The 17,041-nt window shown below is 37.0% G+C and overlaps 1 protein-coding gene across 9 annotated transcripts in view; it reads left to right on the top strand.

Annotated features, from left to right (window-relative positions):
* PAM (peptidylglycine alpha-amidating monooxygenase) overlaps positions 1-17,041 on the top strand; it is a 135,461-nt gene that overhangs the window by 26,679 nt on the left and 91,741 nt on the right. For 6 of the 9 annotated variants that reach the window (XM_026865672.1, XM_026865671.1, XM_026865667.1 and 3 more), the window contains exons 1-2: positions 7,670-7,785; positions 8,937-9,057. In XM_026865672.1, the coding sequence (XP_026721473.1) occupies positions 7,694-7,785; positions 8,937-9,057 (213 nt within the window). In that variant the 5' untranslated portion in view covers positions 7,670-7,693. Of the gene's footprint in view, positions 1-5,321; positions 5,342-7,279; positions 7,786-8,936; positions 9,058-17,041 lie in introns of those variants that run through there. The other 3 variants (XM_026865663.1, XM_026865664.1, XM_026865665.1) reach the window with 2 other exon arrangements.

The raw sequence follows: 17,041 nt of genomic DNA, 5'->3' as shown, positions 1-17,041 counted from the left end.
GTTTTTAAATCGTATGTGGAAAAAGGAATTACATGAAGTCTGCAAGCAAATGTTCTTCCCCTCACACCCTGCTTTTTTGAAGTATTTGACCTTGTAGCCCTGTCATCTCAATAAAAGTCTAACTCAACACCAATATCTGCTGAAAAAGTAAGCTCTCTTACATTGTGACCTTTCTAAATTATATGCAAACAGGGAAATTTTATTCTTAAGTGTTTGATGATTTGCCATTGCTCTTGATTCTGTTGAATCTGCTTTGGAGAGAGAATTGAAGGTTTCTTGGGTCTGTCCCTGCACTACTTCAAGCATGGTATTCAACTATACTTGTCTCAATAAACTTTTTGTTACTACTTCTAGGATTTAGAGTAGCAAAATACTGGGTACAATAATACTCTGAAAATCTGGAGCTCAAGGGTTTTTTTTAGGTTATTGCTATTCTTGAGAGATTGTGGAATTTCTCTTTGTGAAAGAGCCTAATCTTCTCTGAAGATACCCCTCTTTTTCCCTAAGAGGTTCGTTTATAGTTTATATGTTTAGATAAAGTTATTGTTGTTAAGTAAACCGTAGAATATTGTTAATTAAACTAGTGGAAAGGCTGGTAAATGATCCTGAAAGTCTTCTTGCTACTTCTGTATTTTATTACTGACAAAGGACAACTAAAATATGTCCAGTTAGAGTGGACTATTCCAGAGAAAGGTAAAATGGACAAATGAAAGTTCATCATAAAAATTTATTGTAGCCTGCAAACTATTTTCTAGGCTATTCTTAACTCTTACGTAAAATGAGATCTCTAAGTAGAATGACTTTAGGGCAGAAGATTTTTTTTTGTTCAAGATCTGGCCTACAGTTAACATGGTATTTGAAAGGTGTGATGTATAATTTGTTGCTGTTATCTATCAAGCCATCCCATCCCCTGCTCCAATAGTGAGTTGATTCCTGCTAAATTCTGTCTTTCTGAATCCTCTCTGGCTCCCTTCCTTCTTCCATAGGAGCCGTTACTTAACTAACACCATTCAGAACAGTGTATTGGCATAAATCAGTTATATCATGCTTAAGGTCACTGCAAAACCCAGCCTTTTTAATTTCTGCCTTTTCAGGGAATCAAAATAATCACCTGACAGATGGAATAGGACAGGATAGAGATTGCATTCTGAAGAAAAAGGCAAACAATGCAAAATACATAAAATAATTAGTAGGTTGGGTTTAAAAAAAAATTGATTAAACTTTGCATTTAAATACCTACCTATACATTTACCACTGAAAGCATGGAGGTTGCAACACTTGTGACACCAATATAGGGCGTTACAAGTAGATCTTGCAGATCTTAGCAAGGTTCCGGAACTTCTGTAGTAAAATGCAAAGCTTATATTTTTTTGCCTTCTGATACACAGGGTCCGAAGAGATTAAGCCAGAATTATTAGGTGCTGTCCAAACTATATTCCAGAAATGCTTTTCAACTAATTTGTTGAAATTAGTTAACCTAAGGACAAGCTAAGTCCTGTCCTTAGTTTCCTTTTATTAGAGTAGATTCTTCCTCATTCTTAAGTCATGGCCATTGTGCAGGAATCAGAAAACATGAAGCTTGAGAATTTTGTAGTGTGGTATAGGAAAGTGTGATGATCAGGTTTATACCCACATCTGTCAAGAGTTGTGGAAAACAGCAATTAACCAGTATCAAGCAAAGCTATTGCCATTGCTTCTCGTGTTACGGTTGTCACACATTCTGTGGAAGATTCTATTTAAAACACAAAAAAGCCCTTAGCAGATATAAAGTAAAAAAGTTTGCAAATAAACTGAAAATATATATATGTTTTCCCAACTAAGATGTAGGAGATTTGCCTGAAAAGATAGCTTTCTGATCCAGTGCAGCTGTTAGAAAGTATTCAGGCACCTATTCAAATTTGTATTCAAAACACGATGAAAAAGGTAGTCTCAGTAAATGCTATTGCTAAGTTCAGTACAAAGGTGAGTGGGTGAAGTGTATTTCTGTGCCAGGAATGAGAAGAGGTGATGTTACTGATCCTTCTGACCTGACCTAGCAACCACATACAAGATACATGTTTTGTATGTGGCTTTACATTATAAATACCAAAACTGAATCAAGCTAACATGAGATCTGATTCTACCCAGTCCTGAAGAACTTGTTCTAAATGTTTTCCTGTTAAAAAAAAAAAAGGAAAAAAAAGAAAAAAAAAAAAAAAAAAGCTTAAAGGAAAGTAAACAATTTTCCACAAACAACATAACCAAACTTTAAGGAAGAATTTTCTAAGATTATAAATATATTATTTAGTTCAAAAAGTTTAGGATACTTATTAAAAAAAACAAAAACAAAAAACAAAAAACCCCAAAATTCTAAATATAGGCCTACATTTGTTTGACCATACATTGCATTAAAAACTGCGTAGGCCCTGTGTTTTCTGAAATCATATTTTCATTGTTGTCCAAAGAATGTTAATCTGTAAAAGCAGCTTATCTGAGGAGAACTTTCTTGGATTTCCTGACATTTTTTTACTCATTCATTGCCCTGTATTGGCAGAGGAGTTGTAAAAGTAACTGGGAGACATCAGTTTGGAAAATAGAAATTTTTCATCCTCTGCCACCACAATCCAAAGGGAAAATACTTGGTATCATCTATCCTTGGATCCTTTTATCTTCTTCCTGTCATGGAGAATGCTAGAATTTACATGGTTACAATCCCCCATCATCTGCCATCTATTTATCTAAAATTGTCTTGCTACTGTTAATTAACATACTGAAATGCTTTATATATTATTTTTAAAGGTTGAAACAACTTATTTTCACAGACTTAGAGAATGATAGAGGTTGGAAGGGACATCTGGAGGTTATCCTGTCCATCATCCCTGCTCAGGCAGATCCACCTACAGCCAGGGGCCTAAATCTGTGTCTGGGTGCCCAGTCACCCTCACAATGAAGAAGTATTTCCTGATGCCCAGAGAGAACCTCCTGTGTTTCAGTTTGTGCCCCTTGGCTCTGGTCTTGTCATAGAATAGAATCATGTTTAGGTTGGAAAAGACCCTTAAGATCATCAAGTCCAACCGTTAACATTATAACCGATAACACTGCCAAGTCCACCACTAAACCATGTCCCTAAACGCCACATCTCCGTGTGTCTTTCAAATACCTCCAGGGATGGTGACTCAACTACTTCCCTGAGCAGCCTGTGTTCCAATGCTTGGTAGCCCTTTAGCGAAGAAATTTTTCCTAATATTCAATCTAAACCTCCTCTGATGCAACTAGAAACCATTTCCTCTTGTTCTATCGCTTGTTAGTTGGGAGAAGAGACTGACAATCTCCTTTCAGGTAGTTGTAGAAAGCAATAAGATCTCCCTTGAGCCTCTTTTTCTCCAGGCTAAACAACCCCAGTTCCCTCAGCTGCTTGTCATAAGACTTGTCCTCTAGACCCTTCACCAACTTGGTTGTGTGGTACTCCAGGTGTGGCCTCACCAGTGCTGAGTAGAGGGGAAGGATCCCCGTGGCCTGCTGGCAGTACTTTGGCTGATGCAGCTGAGGGTGCCATTAGCCTCCTTTGCAGCAAGGGCACATCGCTGGCTCACGTTCAGCCTGGTGTTCATGAGGATCTCCAAAGCCTTTTCTGCCAAGGAGCTTTCCAGCTGGGTGGCCCCCACCATGTACTGGTGACTGGAGTTGTTCCTCTCCAGGTGCAGGACTTTGCACTTCTCCTTGTTGAACTTTATGAGGTTGCTGTCAGCCCACCTCTCGAGCCTGTCAAGGTCCCTCTGAATGGCAGAGTGATATCAGCCACTCCTCCCAGTCTGGTGTCATCACTGTTATGCAGCTGTGTTTCTGATAATTGCACTCACAACCCTAGATACCTGACTGGTTGTGAAATGTTTTTTATTGACGTTGAGGCTCAAGAGGCTGTCTGATTTGACAGTTCTTGCTAGACACTTTTTGTGTGCCTCTTTGACCAAGGTGTCGTAGGGGGCTGTATTTAGTGCATTATGAATTCCTAAGATGATCCCAGTACATACTGATTTTCCTGTGTTACTAGAACCAACGTGCTTCAACTTAGAGGTCTAGCTCTAGTTCATTTGTTGAACTTACCTTATACTTGTTTGTATACCCAGTTGTTGCTTAAGCTGAAAGTTTTGTCTTAAGATGATATGTGAACTTTGTTCTCTAGCTGAAGACAGAACTCAGGTAGTCCTTGATCAATTCCATTATTTCAATGTGTAAGAAAGAAGAAAATAGATTCAACTATGAGAAATTACCACCTGTGATCAGCTTTCAAATTAATGCCCATAAGCTTTAACAATCTTTTTTTAATTTGAAGATAGGGGTGATTGAAGTTGAGGTTTTTTCTTCTGGCTTCTTCACTTGGTACTGTATATAAAATCTTATAGTTACTAAACTGGAAGCAATAAGTTATTATAATGTGCTTTATGAATTTGTAGTTAATGCAGAGCTTTCTTTTTCTGTAGTTGATTTTTGGAAATTGATTATTTAATTGCTATTCTTGTGAAAGACTCACTGTTTAATTTCTATAACATCACACTGGAATATTCTTACTTAATTTTGCATGCTATTTTGAATTGTATTTTGAATTCCATCTTTTTGGCCACTTCTTTCATTCTTTTTTCCCTTAGCTTATTCAGTAAGGTCTCCTTGTGCTAGTTGTTGATGGCAGGTTTATTTTTTTTCTTCACTCCCTTGTTTTATATCGTTGTCTTCTATGTCTGGGTGGGTCATGTGGGATAAAGTAACATGCTTACATTTCCTAATCTAGTTTTCTTCTCCATTTTTCTCATTTCACTCCAGTCTTTGTCTTTAATTATGTGTTATATACTTCACTGCTTATGTTCTCTTGGGATCTCTCATCCCAAACTGAAAGCAAAACAGTGGTATCAAGATGTCCACATAATGAGCCTAAGTAACTGTGAATCTTGTTAATGATTCTCTCATCCTCACTTTCCTTTCTTGTCTGGTATTCTTGTGTATTGCATCGTCTGAAATGACATCGAATTCTGTTCATGATAGTGCTGCCTTTTTTTTTTCTTCTTCTTCTTATCTCCCAAATATAAAATTTGGTTGTGCAGGGGTCTAATCTTCAGTACCAGGTGCATTGAATTTTTATCCATTTCATATCCATGAAGCTGATGAAACTGTAGGTAAAAACACAGCTGATGAAATTGGGCCATTTTTTATGTAGAATGTACAGATGTTGGGCATACATGTATTGATCTCACTACGGATTTAATGTCTTCTTTTTTTGTGTGTAATTCCAGATTATGGGTTTTTTTCCTCTCTCGTGGTCAGCATTCTAAAACCCATGAATTGTCAGATATTCCTCTGTAACATTAAGGTGTGTTCTGGTGATTTTTGCTATTGCCATGTTTAACTCTGCAGTGAGAATTTTTATTCTCATATTTCAGATGAGGAGTAACTATTAACGATCAGGTTTCTCAGTAGTTGCCTTTTAATTTGTAAATCAGGTAGATGTTTGTAACAGATTTGGTGTAATCAGTGTCAAATGTCTTGAAGCTGGCAAAGAAAAAATGTTTGTTTTTATTTCTAGTCACTGGGAAATATCTTTTCAGATCCCAAAAAATTAAGTTGGAATGTTGTAATTCTATATGTGTTAAAATCCAGTGTATTCTTCCTGCTTCTGTTCTTCAGAGTTCTTGCTTATCAGGTGTTTTTACGGTATGGTCTGAAAACAAAGGTATAATTCCTTGGGTAACACAAATTTTAAAAGCCCTAGAACTTCCAGCCAGATGGCTTACAAAGATGCTGAACAGTAGCTGTTGCATAATTATACCTTAAAGAGTACAAGTAATGAAGCCTTGTCTTAACTTTTTGTGAAGCATATCACACCTGTCTTCTTTTTAAATGATTTTTGGTTTCCATCATAGTACAGTCCTTTATATGTGTTGCAGCTTTCCACAGTTCACTTATGAAAACAATTTTATATCACAGAAGTGAGGACATGAAATTTTACATTAAAAAAAAGAATTAGTCTTGTATCATTGCTTGCATGAATTATTTTGGACAGCTTTGGCATGGTTTTGGTGGGCTGACAACTGAGAAGTAGTCTATTTTTAGTTGTTTGTGACTGAATCTTTTGTTTCATCCTTCAGTGAATAAAATAAGCAATTTTATTGCTGATTAATGTAATCAGGTTTTTACAAATAGTTCAGTGCAGATCTAGTGTAGCTGCCAAACAACCGGCAAGTGGCCAGCATGGCTTCTTAGTCTTTGCATAAGCACTTTTGTTTCATAAGCAGCCTTTTCAGTACATGTTCCCTGTGATGGAAGTGACATTTTTGTAAAACAGATGATTTTTACTTTTGTTTCATGTCAGAATCCTTTTCTATTTCGTCCTTACAGCATTATTTTGACTGTCTTCCAGGGGTGGGAGATGGTTGCTTTTGGGTGTTTTTTCCTATTATTACTCATCTTAAAAAACTTACTACATAATACATTTCAAAGATTTTTATTATGACTTGAAATTCTTCTTATGCCAGAACTGCATTGCTCAGTAAAAAATCCAGTATATGTCTCCAGTAACACACAATGTGATTTTCTAGCATACTTATAAAAAAACTTAAAAATTTTGAAATTGAAATGTTGTGTCAAATTGGAAAGAAAGAACAGTTAAAGTGATGAGGAGTGTAATGGTTTATGTTGATATAACCTTAATATATGAATATTAAACTAATATAAAGCAGTCTGATCTCAGTAGTTTATGTTGCGGTATTTCCAAAAATAATTTGTATCGATTTTCTGAAATGGATATAAAAAGTAAGTTAAAGGACATAAGAAACAGACACCTTAATGACATAATGGTGTATTTTATAGGTTGTAGTAAAATATTCTCCCAGCCTACAATATGAGCAGAAACATTTAGTGATAGTTGATAAAATTTACAAACCTTGATTCTTGTGATGTCAGTGTTTGGCTGTTTTTTGCTGCTTGTAGAACACATCATACTTATGCTTGTATGGTGAAATACTCCATGTTTTGCCTTTTGCATATTGAGGGATTTTAAAATATTTTTTCCTATCATGAAAAATGTGTTTGAGAGCGTTTTTTATATAAATATGAAATATGTCAGTTTCTGACCCTGTGTGGATGGGAGGGGTGGAAAATAAGGAATCAACAGACAGTGCAATCTTTACTGAGTTGGACTAAAGCTGGTGAAAGTTCATGTATTAAAATGTCTCAGCAGGGATTTTCTGAGAACTAATGTTGTAATGTGTTAGTCATCCTTTATCTGCTTCTGTTTTCACATGTTCTGAAGGATGACTGATGCTGGTTTCTGCGATGCCACTTGGAGTCTCCAGCACTGTGGATTGAGAAGTAACATGAAGATTTAACTGCACAACCTGGAGACAAAGCGTCAGGAGTGCCTACTTCTTTTCAGGTCCTTAAGTGGATACAAGTACAGTGTCATCTATCAGCAAGAAGATTCTTCAACAGATTTTTACAGCTAATAATAAGGACAAAATAGCATTATCCACGTCCCTGATGTACAGTGCATCACTTTCCAAGACAGATGGTCTGTCAGAAGCTAGAGGATGCCCACAGAGCACATAATAATGAAGTAGTGAATTGATACTGCTGCTGCTGCCATCTAATTGTCAGGATCACAGCTGATAGAACTGCACTGCCCTTTTTCTGCTCCCTTAATCAGGCCAGAAACAGCAGGGTGGACATGGCTGGCCTCATTAACAACCTTCTAATACTGTTTCTTGTTTTTCAAAACATCTGTTTGGGTTTCAGAAGCCCGCTTTCTGTCTTCAAGAGGTGGGTTATGCAGGAAGACCTTCTGTGTTGAATGCATGCAGTCACTTAAGATACGGAATTATGAAAATGCATGTCCTAGATAAAAATGCATTTGGTATTTGTTCAGTTTTTCTCACTTGCTCTGAATTTTCTTTCTGCAATTTTGAAATGGCACTCTTGTCATATTGAACATAAAACTTGTTTTATGCATAGGCTGATCTATATAATGTGAGTTTAGGATGGTAAAACAACAATTAGTGGAACTTCTTAGATTACACCACAAGTGTATTTGAGACTACACAGGGAGTAAATCTATTTTAGCTTCTCAAGTTATCTTGCAGTATAAAATTATGTTTTAATGAGAAAGCATCAACTAGCTTGAAACTGGGTAATGCTGGGAAATTTCGGGTGAGTTTGAATGCAAAATTGCACAGATAAAATTTAATGTAGTGTGGACAAGAAAAGTAGCCTCTTAAGTCTCCAAAACAGTGTTTTACTGTTTGAGAGGTATATTGGGCACTGTAGTTACCATGTTACATCTATATTTATATATAAACAAGACTATATATATTAAAAATTTATCAGTGTTGCATCATGTTTCAGATGTCTTACCATTTAGTTCCTGAGTGTTCTACATTTTTTTAAAATTTGTTTATAGATTGCATTTGATACAAACTTTGATATTCATGTGAAGTTGTAAAACTTACTGGTTTACTTTGCTATTTACAATAGGACTTGCTATAGATGTCATGGTGTTGGAAATAAAAATTTCCCCTTTACATATTATTTAAATTTAATCTGTATTGAATTATACATCAGGCACATAGTCTTAAAAAAAAACCCCAACTGTCATGAATGATTACAGTACTTGATATTTTATAGTGAGTTAATACTCTGTCTGTACATCCATGTACCTCAAACAGTTATTTAGATGAGATGAAAGGTTACATTTTCAGCTAATGTTTTCCAAACTAGTTTGTCTGCTCAGAGAAACTACTTCAGTAACTGCTTGATAACTACGTTTTCCTCAGCTCATGAAGGAGTGAAATTCCTGGTCACTCCTGGAGCTACTCAGCATTGTCTAACTTCTTTACTAGTTCTGAAGACACTTATTTTTAGAAAGACATAACAAAAATCAATATTTTAAAAAATCTTTCCTCCTTCTTTTTAAGGTATAGAGATACTACCAGATCTCTTCCCAGTGAATGCATTGGAAGTGACCGGCCGGTCATTTCACTTGGTCTGTCAGATTTTGTACTGGACATTCTTATGCCTGGGGTGACGCCTAAGCAGGTGAGAGAAATGCAGGTTTCCTTTTTGCCACTTACTCTTTTTTTTTTTTTTTTAATAAGCTAGGAAAATACAGCCTTGCCTGCAGTATCACTCACATAAACAAAAAACAGGGAAACTTTTTTGGATAGATGTATATCCGGAGAAAAGTAAAAAACAAAAAAATAATCGCAAATGAGAGAAAAATCTTTTTATCTGAATAATTTTATTTGTAGAATGTTGGTTTCATAAACTGAAGTGCTGAAGCTTATTAAAACAAGCAATATCAGTTTAGATAAAGTGAAATATTTCCAGCTGTGTTAGCAAGACATATGTTTATTTAGAGTTGCAGTTTATAGCAAATATCAGAAGATGTCTCAGTGAATTTAGCTACATTAAATTGAACATTGCTGTAATTTTGATCAGCTGAGAGAAAACAACTAAAAAGCATTTTTGACCCAGTATTTTAAACCCTTAAAATACTTCAGAAAGAATACTACAAACAAGTTAGAATGGTGTACGGTTTCAGGTTTGAAGTTGCTTATCTTCTACTGAGCCAAGTGAATAAAAAATAAGACAATAATTAAGATTTTAAACAATAGCATTGGCATTTTTAAGATTCACTTCAAAGTGCAAATTTTTACTGTCATTTCCACATTGAGCAAGATAAACAATTATTACTGGAGGTTTTTTTTTTCAGTGAGGTAATACAGGAAATTATCTATGTCATTAAAAGACCCTACATCTCTTTTAGAGGGCTGCAGATGCTTGGAAAGAGCAGTAGATGATAACTCATTGCAGATAACCACTATCAGAAAATACTGAAGGAAAAATAGGTTTTCAGGTTTTGAAGAGGAACATAATTTAGAAAGCAAGTGGTGTCATTCCAGCAAGTGCAAAACAGAAATATAGTTTCTACTAGATCTTATTTTCTGTAGGAAAATATTAAAATTCTCTTTCAGAAAGAGGGAAAAGTTATTTCAGTTCATACAGTTGCACATTTGTAATTACATTTTGTGGATTTTACCTGAGGAGTCATTAGTTGAAGAGCTAGGAAACCCATATGAAGAGGTCAGTCACTTCAGATTACTATTAAAAAAAAGTGAAAACCAAAATGCAGTGCCAACAACAAGAGCCTGTGGTAATTAAGAAAGAGGGCATAATACTTTTCACATTTATGTGTACCTATAGCTGATAGTCTTTATGTACACAGTAATCTGAAATGTTATGGTCTAGTGTAGATTTAGGGGAAGAACACGGGAAAACAGCAACAGGAAGCAACTTGCCAAGTTAATTCCGAAAGAGGTAAGTGAAAATAATCAATAACTAGCCTTACATACTTCTAAGTAAAGTTTTTATTTTCCTCTGGCTCACCCACCATTCTTCTCATTTCCCTGCCTTCTTATGGTGTCCTGTACTAATTGTGCAGGAAACTTGGTTCCTGTTTAGACAAGTTGAACACTGATATGCTCAAAAAGAAGCAATGACAGAAAAGACAATCTTTGTTTCCTTGGAGTTCACAGGAGATAACCAACAGCTGCACAATTCTAATGCTGTTAGTTCATTTTTGTGGCAGAAAGAACACAAAAGGGAAGAATTGTCTTTAGAGAGGAAGTTCTTTTGTAGTGGCTTCCTTTTAGCTTGCTATCTTCTTCATGTACCTCTTGGCCTTAGTTGTGGGCAGGTGTATTTAGTGACCGTGGATTTGCTATGATTTCAAGTTGTCCATACTGATGTTTATATGAGATAGTAAGTTGGGAGTTGGACTCTGATCCTTATGGGTCACTTCCAACTCAAGATATTCTAGGATTCTGGGATGTATCAGTTTCTGCTTCCAGGGTCTGTCTGCAGGTTTATCTCTATTCATGAAAGATTCAAAAGAGCAAGAGGACAAGTGCAATTGCTAGAATGCTTTATGGAGGACTTTCTGGAAGTGTATCACTATTTTGATAATGCCTAATTGCATTTCCTGAGTTCTCAAGTATAAAAATTTATGTGGGAAAGGTTAAAAAACAAACAAACAAACAAAAAAGGAGCAGAAATTAATGGAGAAAATGGGAATGAGTTAAATTCTAGAGAACAGAAGAATATGTTTAGAGCAACAAGAGTATGTTCTGCGCTTTCTCTTCTTTGTCATACATTTTTTGTAAAAATCTTGTTTCAGCTGGATTGTTTTGAATTTTGAATTCACTGTTTGGCCACAGGTTAGTACTTTCAGGAGACTTCACAAGCTGAATTCTTCTGGCCTCTTTCTTGGTGGTATGCACACATGACAGTCACATTTCTTTTCTAGAGACAACAGATGTCTAATGGAACTAACCCGTTCTTTATTTAGAATTTATGACTTGTGTGACCTGCAATAGTTGTACAATCAGAAGGTTCATGTAATGTAAGAATTGTTCTGAAAGGGCTGGAGTCATTGATTGTTTAGTCAAAAATATCTTTAAGCTGGAAAAAGAAAGGGAACTTCTGAAATAGTACTACTGGAGTTAGCAGTGATAGCATGACTGTAGGCAATTGTATTTATTTTCCAAGGTCCATGATTGCAAGAAGTGTAAGCATCTGCATGTATTCCCTGAAATAGAGGTGAATTTTTGATACTACCAATAAGGTTGTACCTAGATTATTTTGTGAAAGCATTATTAAGAATGTAGGGTGAACATGATTACTTTCCTGGTAGCACAGTTTTGCTGCTGTGAATATCTGTGTTTACTACAAATCAAATAAGAAATAATGATAAAAAATGATAGTGCAATTAAAACTATGTCAAGTAATTTTGTGCTTAAATAATAGTTTAGATTTCTTAATTACTGTTATATTTGGGGCTGAACAAAGTTTCTACTGGTAAATTAATTTTGGTACGTCATTGGCTGAGATCTTAAATGTACACTTGAAACCATAAATATTGCTAGAGGCACAAAATAGTGGTAAAAGATGTTGTTGTTTGGGATGTTTTTACTGTGGAAATGTGTGTGGAGGGGTTCTTGTCTAATGGAATTTGTATGTGTTTGTTTTTGTTTTTTTTTAAACTGCTTATCTTGAGCTTCTTCCGATAGGTCAGCAGTGACTCATAATACCTGCATATTTGATTTCATAACTTTAGTTTCTCAGTTTGAAGTCTTCGGTTAAAATTTTTTTTCTCATCGCCAGTTTGGTTGGGTATATCATATCAGAGAAAAAATCATAAAAGGAGAAGGAAATCTGATCATGTAAATACCCATAAATCTCTGGCATCTCTTTCTTTACTATTGCTATGATAACTAAGTTGAGATCTTGACCGAAGATCCCCCAAGACTTGCTCTGACTCTGGAGAAAGTTCTGTGAATGACTTGGCTATTACTTAATGTGAAATTCTGTAAAAAGTAAAATTTAGTTATTTATATGAATGCATTTGGACTCTGGCACAGTGAATATCAACATCAGAGATTTATGAAAAGGGATACATTAGTCAGAAATGACCCTTAATAACAATAAAGATTCTTTTAAAGAGGAGGGGTGTGCAGGAGATGGAAGGGAAAATTGTGAGGCTTTTCTCTTCCCCCCTCCCCAGTATGCTTTCAAAGGGCTGCATGTTGCACTTTAAAATTCTATTCATCTTGTCTTTTCACTTTTTTTATTTTTTTGAAACATCCGAATTGATGGAGCAATCTCTCCCCTCTCCCTGCCCACTGTTTCTTATGCAAGTCTACATAAAAAATTTCTTCTGAAGATGCATCAGATGTGCACCCTCATGCTCACAGACATACTGATGGTGAGCTAGAGAAACCAGGACAGAATTACTGTGAATTCGGCAATATGCCTTTTTGTAATGCTTTAGTGTCAGAATGGTCCTGCTCTTCTTGTGTTTTAAGTCTGGAATGCTAATGATTGTAGATAAGTGACCAGAATCCAATTTCTTGGATCCAATAGCTGGTTTTCCATTTGTGCTCTTTTTATCTTATTAGTTAAATACAACCTGGCTTGTATGTCAGAAATAAAATTGAAAAGCCATGTGACTATGCCAGGGTGAGTTTTCATGCCAGTAATGATAGACTTCAGAATGACCACACTGATTGACTTGTATTAACCATTTGGCCAGGTGTTCTCTTCTCTTACTATACCTAATAGGAGTTAGGTATGGAAAGACCATAAAAAGTAGGACAGGAGGGTAGTAGTGCAGAAACCAGAATATAACCTCTCTCTTTACAATAATAATGAGATGTTGCTGGCTTGTAAATCCAGACTATCATATTTAATACCATGATAGTTCTTTGTGTCATGAATTTGTCAAATAAATTTTAACCTACAGATAATTGTAGAACTTTTTTTTTTTTTTTAAATATGCTTCTTTACATTTAAGAAGGTATTGAGAGCATTTTTAAAAGGATTGTTTTTAGGGTAATTTTGGGGGTTTGTTTCCTGTTTTCTCCACTTCTGAAAAATACATTTTGATAGGGAAGAAGAGGAGATAATTAAAAAAAAAAAATGCAGTTAGTAGGATAGAACAGTAGTAAGCTAAGGGATATGAAATTACACTGTGAGTAGTATGGAATTATAACAGTTCAGTACTTTGCCTGTACTGATCATCTGTGGGCTTGTCATGTAACTGCTGGCCAGGATCTCTTGTTAATGAAGTAGAGTCTTTTCAGATTACCTTGGAGTACAATCTGAAGATGACTAATGTAATGCAATAGAAACAGCAATAATTAATTTCGATTTTTTTTTTCTCTTAAAAGTACCTTTGCTCTTTTTTAGAATTAAAATCCTAAAGGCACATCAGGTTAACTGAGAGCATGTTTCTAAACTGCACAATGTAGAGTACACTGAAGAGAGCTGACAAAACATGGAACAAAGATGTTTAACTGGGACAGTTGCTACTTGTAGATGTATTGTAACACTGAGTCAGAGAGGTGTGACTGAGTTCTGCAACACCTCTGAGTAGCACAATACCATTTTAATGGATATATAATTTCCATTTAACAGTCTTCAATTAAAAAAAAAAAAAAACAAACAACAACCCCCCCCAAAAAAAAACAGCCAAAGCATTAGCACATCTAGACTTTGTAGATGTTACAATACACATTACAAATTCTCAGCCATTGTATCTGTGATAAATCCTAGTGCTCTGTTCTTATACTAATTTAACTCTTAATTGGGTAAATTATACTTTAAAAAGATACATGTTGTCATTTTTAGTCCGCACTCTAAATTTCTAAATTAAAATTGTGTTTAAAGACAAATAATCTGCTGTTTATTTCTACTGTGATGTGAAGCATTGATGCCACTGACTTTCAAACTTTGGGTATAAGGTTCTAAATGAAGGGTTTTTAAATTCTGAACCCAGGTTAGATATAAAAGGTAGAGTATATACTTTTCTATTTCTAGAAGGCTTTAGTCTGTTTGTTCTGTAAATGCATATAACTAGAGTACACAAAGACATTCACATCAGTTATATCAGCTGATCTCTGTTCATCCTTACCATTTTCTAGCAAAACCACCAAAAATGTTTTCTTATATAATTACACAAAGTAGTGATGCGCACAGATGTTATCACCATTTTACCTCTCCTTCCTTCTCAGTTGCATTTAGGTGTTTACACCTATTTTAAATAAGATTTGAAGTTTTTCATACAATAGTTTTATTTTCATCTGTTTAGTGAAAGTCCTGTCAGAATTTGAGTTCATGAGTATAGTGAAGTTCCCGTAGCTGACATCTTTCCTTTCTTAACAGCCTTAAAAGCAAAAAAGAAAGGTTTAAAATACTTACTAGTGTAGTTATCAGTATAATGGCTGCATCGCTTACTTTATAGCATATTCTGTTACATGTCAATAAACCATGGTAATGAATTTATTTCTTATAATAGTAATCTAGATATACTACATCATATTTAGCCAAATATCTCAGTAAAGAAGCTGATGTTTTTTATAGATGGCCCTTTTGTAGAACTGTGTTGGTTTAGGCCCTGCTGGGACAGGAGAGCATGTTGCTATTGCCCATCCCCCACCCTCAACCGGTCGGGCTGGAAGTGAGGCACAAACCCTGGGTTAAAATAACAAGAAATTTAATAACGACAGTGTATTAAGGAATCTGAACAACATCAGTACAATGATAACAACAATAAACAGCAATAACAGTGAACAAGACAAACTATATACAGAGAAATACCGCAAATGGTCATGGAGTAGCTCCTTGCCACCAAAAAGCCAAAGAGAAAGTAAAATCAAAGTTTCCCACCCCTGGACCTGATGTCAGCATGGTATGAATAAGGGATCTCCGGCTGGAGATCCCTTACCCCTCTCTCTCTGCTGGGGAAACTTAACCTTATCCTAGCTGAACCAGGACATAATCCACCCCTTTATTCTATACCATCCGCGTCATGTCCAGCTGCCATTAATCAGTTAACAATAACACAACAACAATTGAAGAAGGCACAGCGTAATTCATGGCATGTTCTCACCCAGAATCAAGTCCCCCTGTGGTACGCATCGGACCTCTCCATTTTCCTGCATCACCCACCAGGTACACCCAGGTACTTGAGCAAAAGCAGTCCCATGGATGGGTTTGCCTTTACCTTTGCCTAGCGCGGAACTACACCGGACCATTTTTCCCAATATATTCCTCATGCGCACCACAGGGACTTTATCCCCATCTACAGCACATGGAGGTTTTGACTGAGCCGGGCCAGCTCAACTGGCAGATAATCTTGTGTTGACTAGCCAGCTGGCCTTTGCTACATGCATGTCCCAGTCTTTGAAGTCCCACCTCCCAGTGCTTTCAGTGCGGTTTTTAACAGTCCATTGTAGCGCTGGATCTTCCCAGAGGCTGGTGCGTGGTAGGGGATATGGTAGACCCACTCGATGCAGTGTTCTTCTGCCCAGGCATTTATGAGGTTTCTTTGGAAGTGGATCCCGTTGTCTGACTCAATTCTCTCTGTGGTGCCATGTCGCCACAGGACTTGGGTTTCAAGGCCCAGGATGGTGTTTCGGGTGGTGGCGTGGGGTGCTGAGTAAGTTTCCAGACATCCAATGGTTACGTCCACCATAGTGAGCACGTGGCGCTTCCTGTGGCGGATCTGTGGCAGTGTGATGTAGTTGATCTGCCAGGCCTCTCCATATCTCTATTTCAGCCATTGCTCTCCATTTCGCTGGGGCTTCACCCGCTTGGCATGTTTGATTGCAGCACACGTCTCACATCCGTGGATGATCTCTGCAATGGTGTCAATAGTAAGGTCCACCCCTTGATCTCAAGCCCACCTGTATGTTGCATCCCTACCTTGGTGGCCCGAGGTCTCATGGGCCCTCTGGGCTATGAACAGTTCACCTTTGCGCTACCAGTCCAAGTCCACCTGAGCCGCTCTAATCTTAGCAGCTTGGTCTGCCTGCTGGTTGTGTCGATGTTCATCAGTGGCCCGACTCCTCTTGGGTACATGGGCATCCACATGGCACACCTTCACAACGAGGTTTTCCACACAGGCTGAAATGTCCTGGCATACTTCAGCAGCCTAGAGAGTTTTACCCTTACGTTGCCAGTTGTTCTTCTTCCATTGCTGCAACCATTTCCACAGGGTATTTGCCACCGCCCACAAGTCAGTGTAGAGGTAGAGCCTCAGCCACTTTTCCCACTCAGCAATATCCAAAGCAAGCTGGACCTCTTTCACCTCTGCAAACTGGCTCGATTCACCCTGTCCCTCAGCAGCTTCAGTGACTCGTCGTGTGGGACTCCATACAGCAGCCTTCCAGCATCAATGTTTTCCCACAATATGACAAGACCTATCAGTGAACAGGGCATATCGTTGCTCCTCATCCGGCAGCTTGTTATATGGTGGAGCCTCCTTCGCACGTGTCACCCCCTGTTCTGGTGACATCCCGGAATCTTTGCCCTCTGGCCAGTTTGTAATCACCTCTAGTATCCCTGGGCGGCTGGGATTCCCTATTTGAGCCAATTTTGTTATCAACGCAACCCATTTACTCCTTGTAGCATCAGTTGCATGATGCATGAAGGAAGCCTTTCCTTTGAATATTCATCCCAG

The sequence above is a fragment of the Athene cunicularia genome, assembly GCF_003259725.1.
Source record: "Athene cunicularia isolate RWA chromosome Z unlocalized genomic scaffold, athCun1 chrZ_part1, whole genome shotgun sequence".
Classification (NCBI taxonomy): Eukaryota; Metazoa; Chordata; class Aves; order Strigiformes; family Strigidae; genus Athene; species Athene cunicularia.
This window is presented reverse-complemented; position numbering and strand designations above follow the sequence as displayed.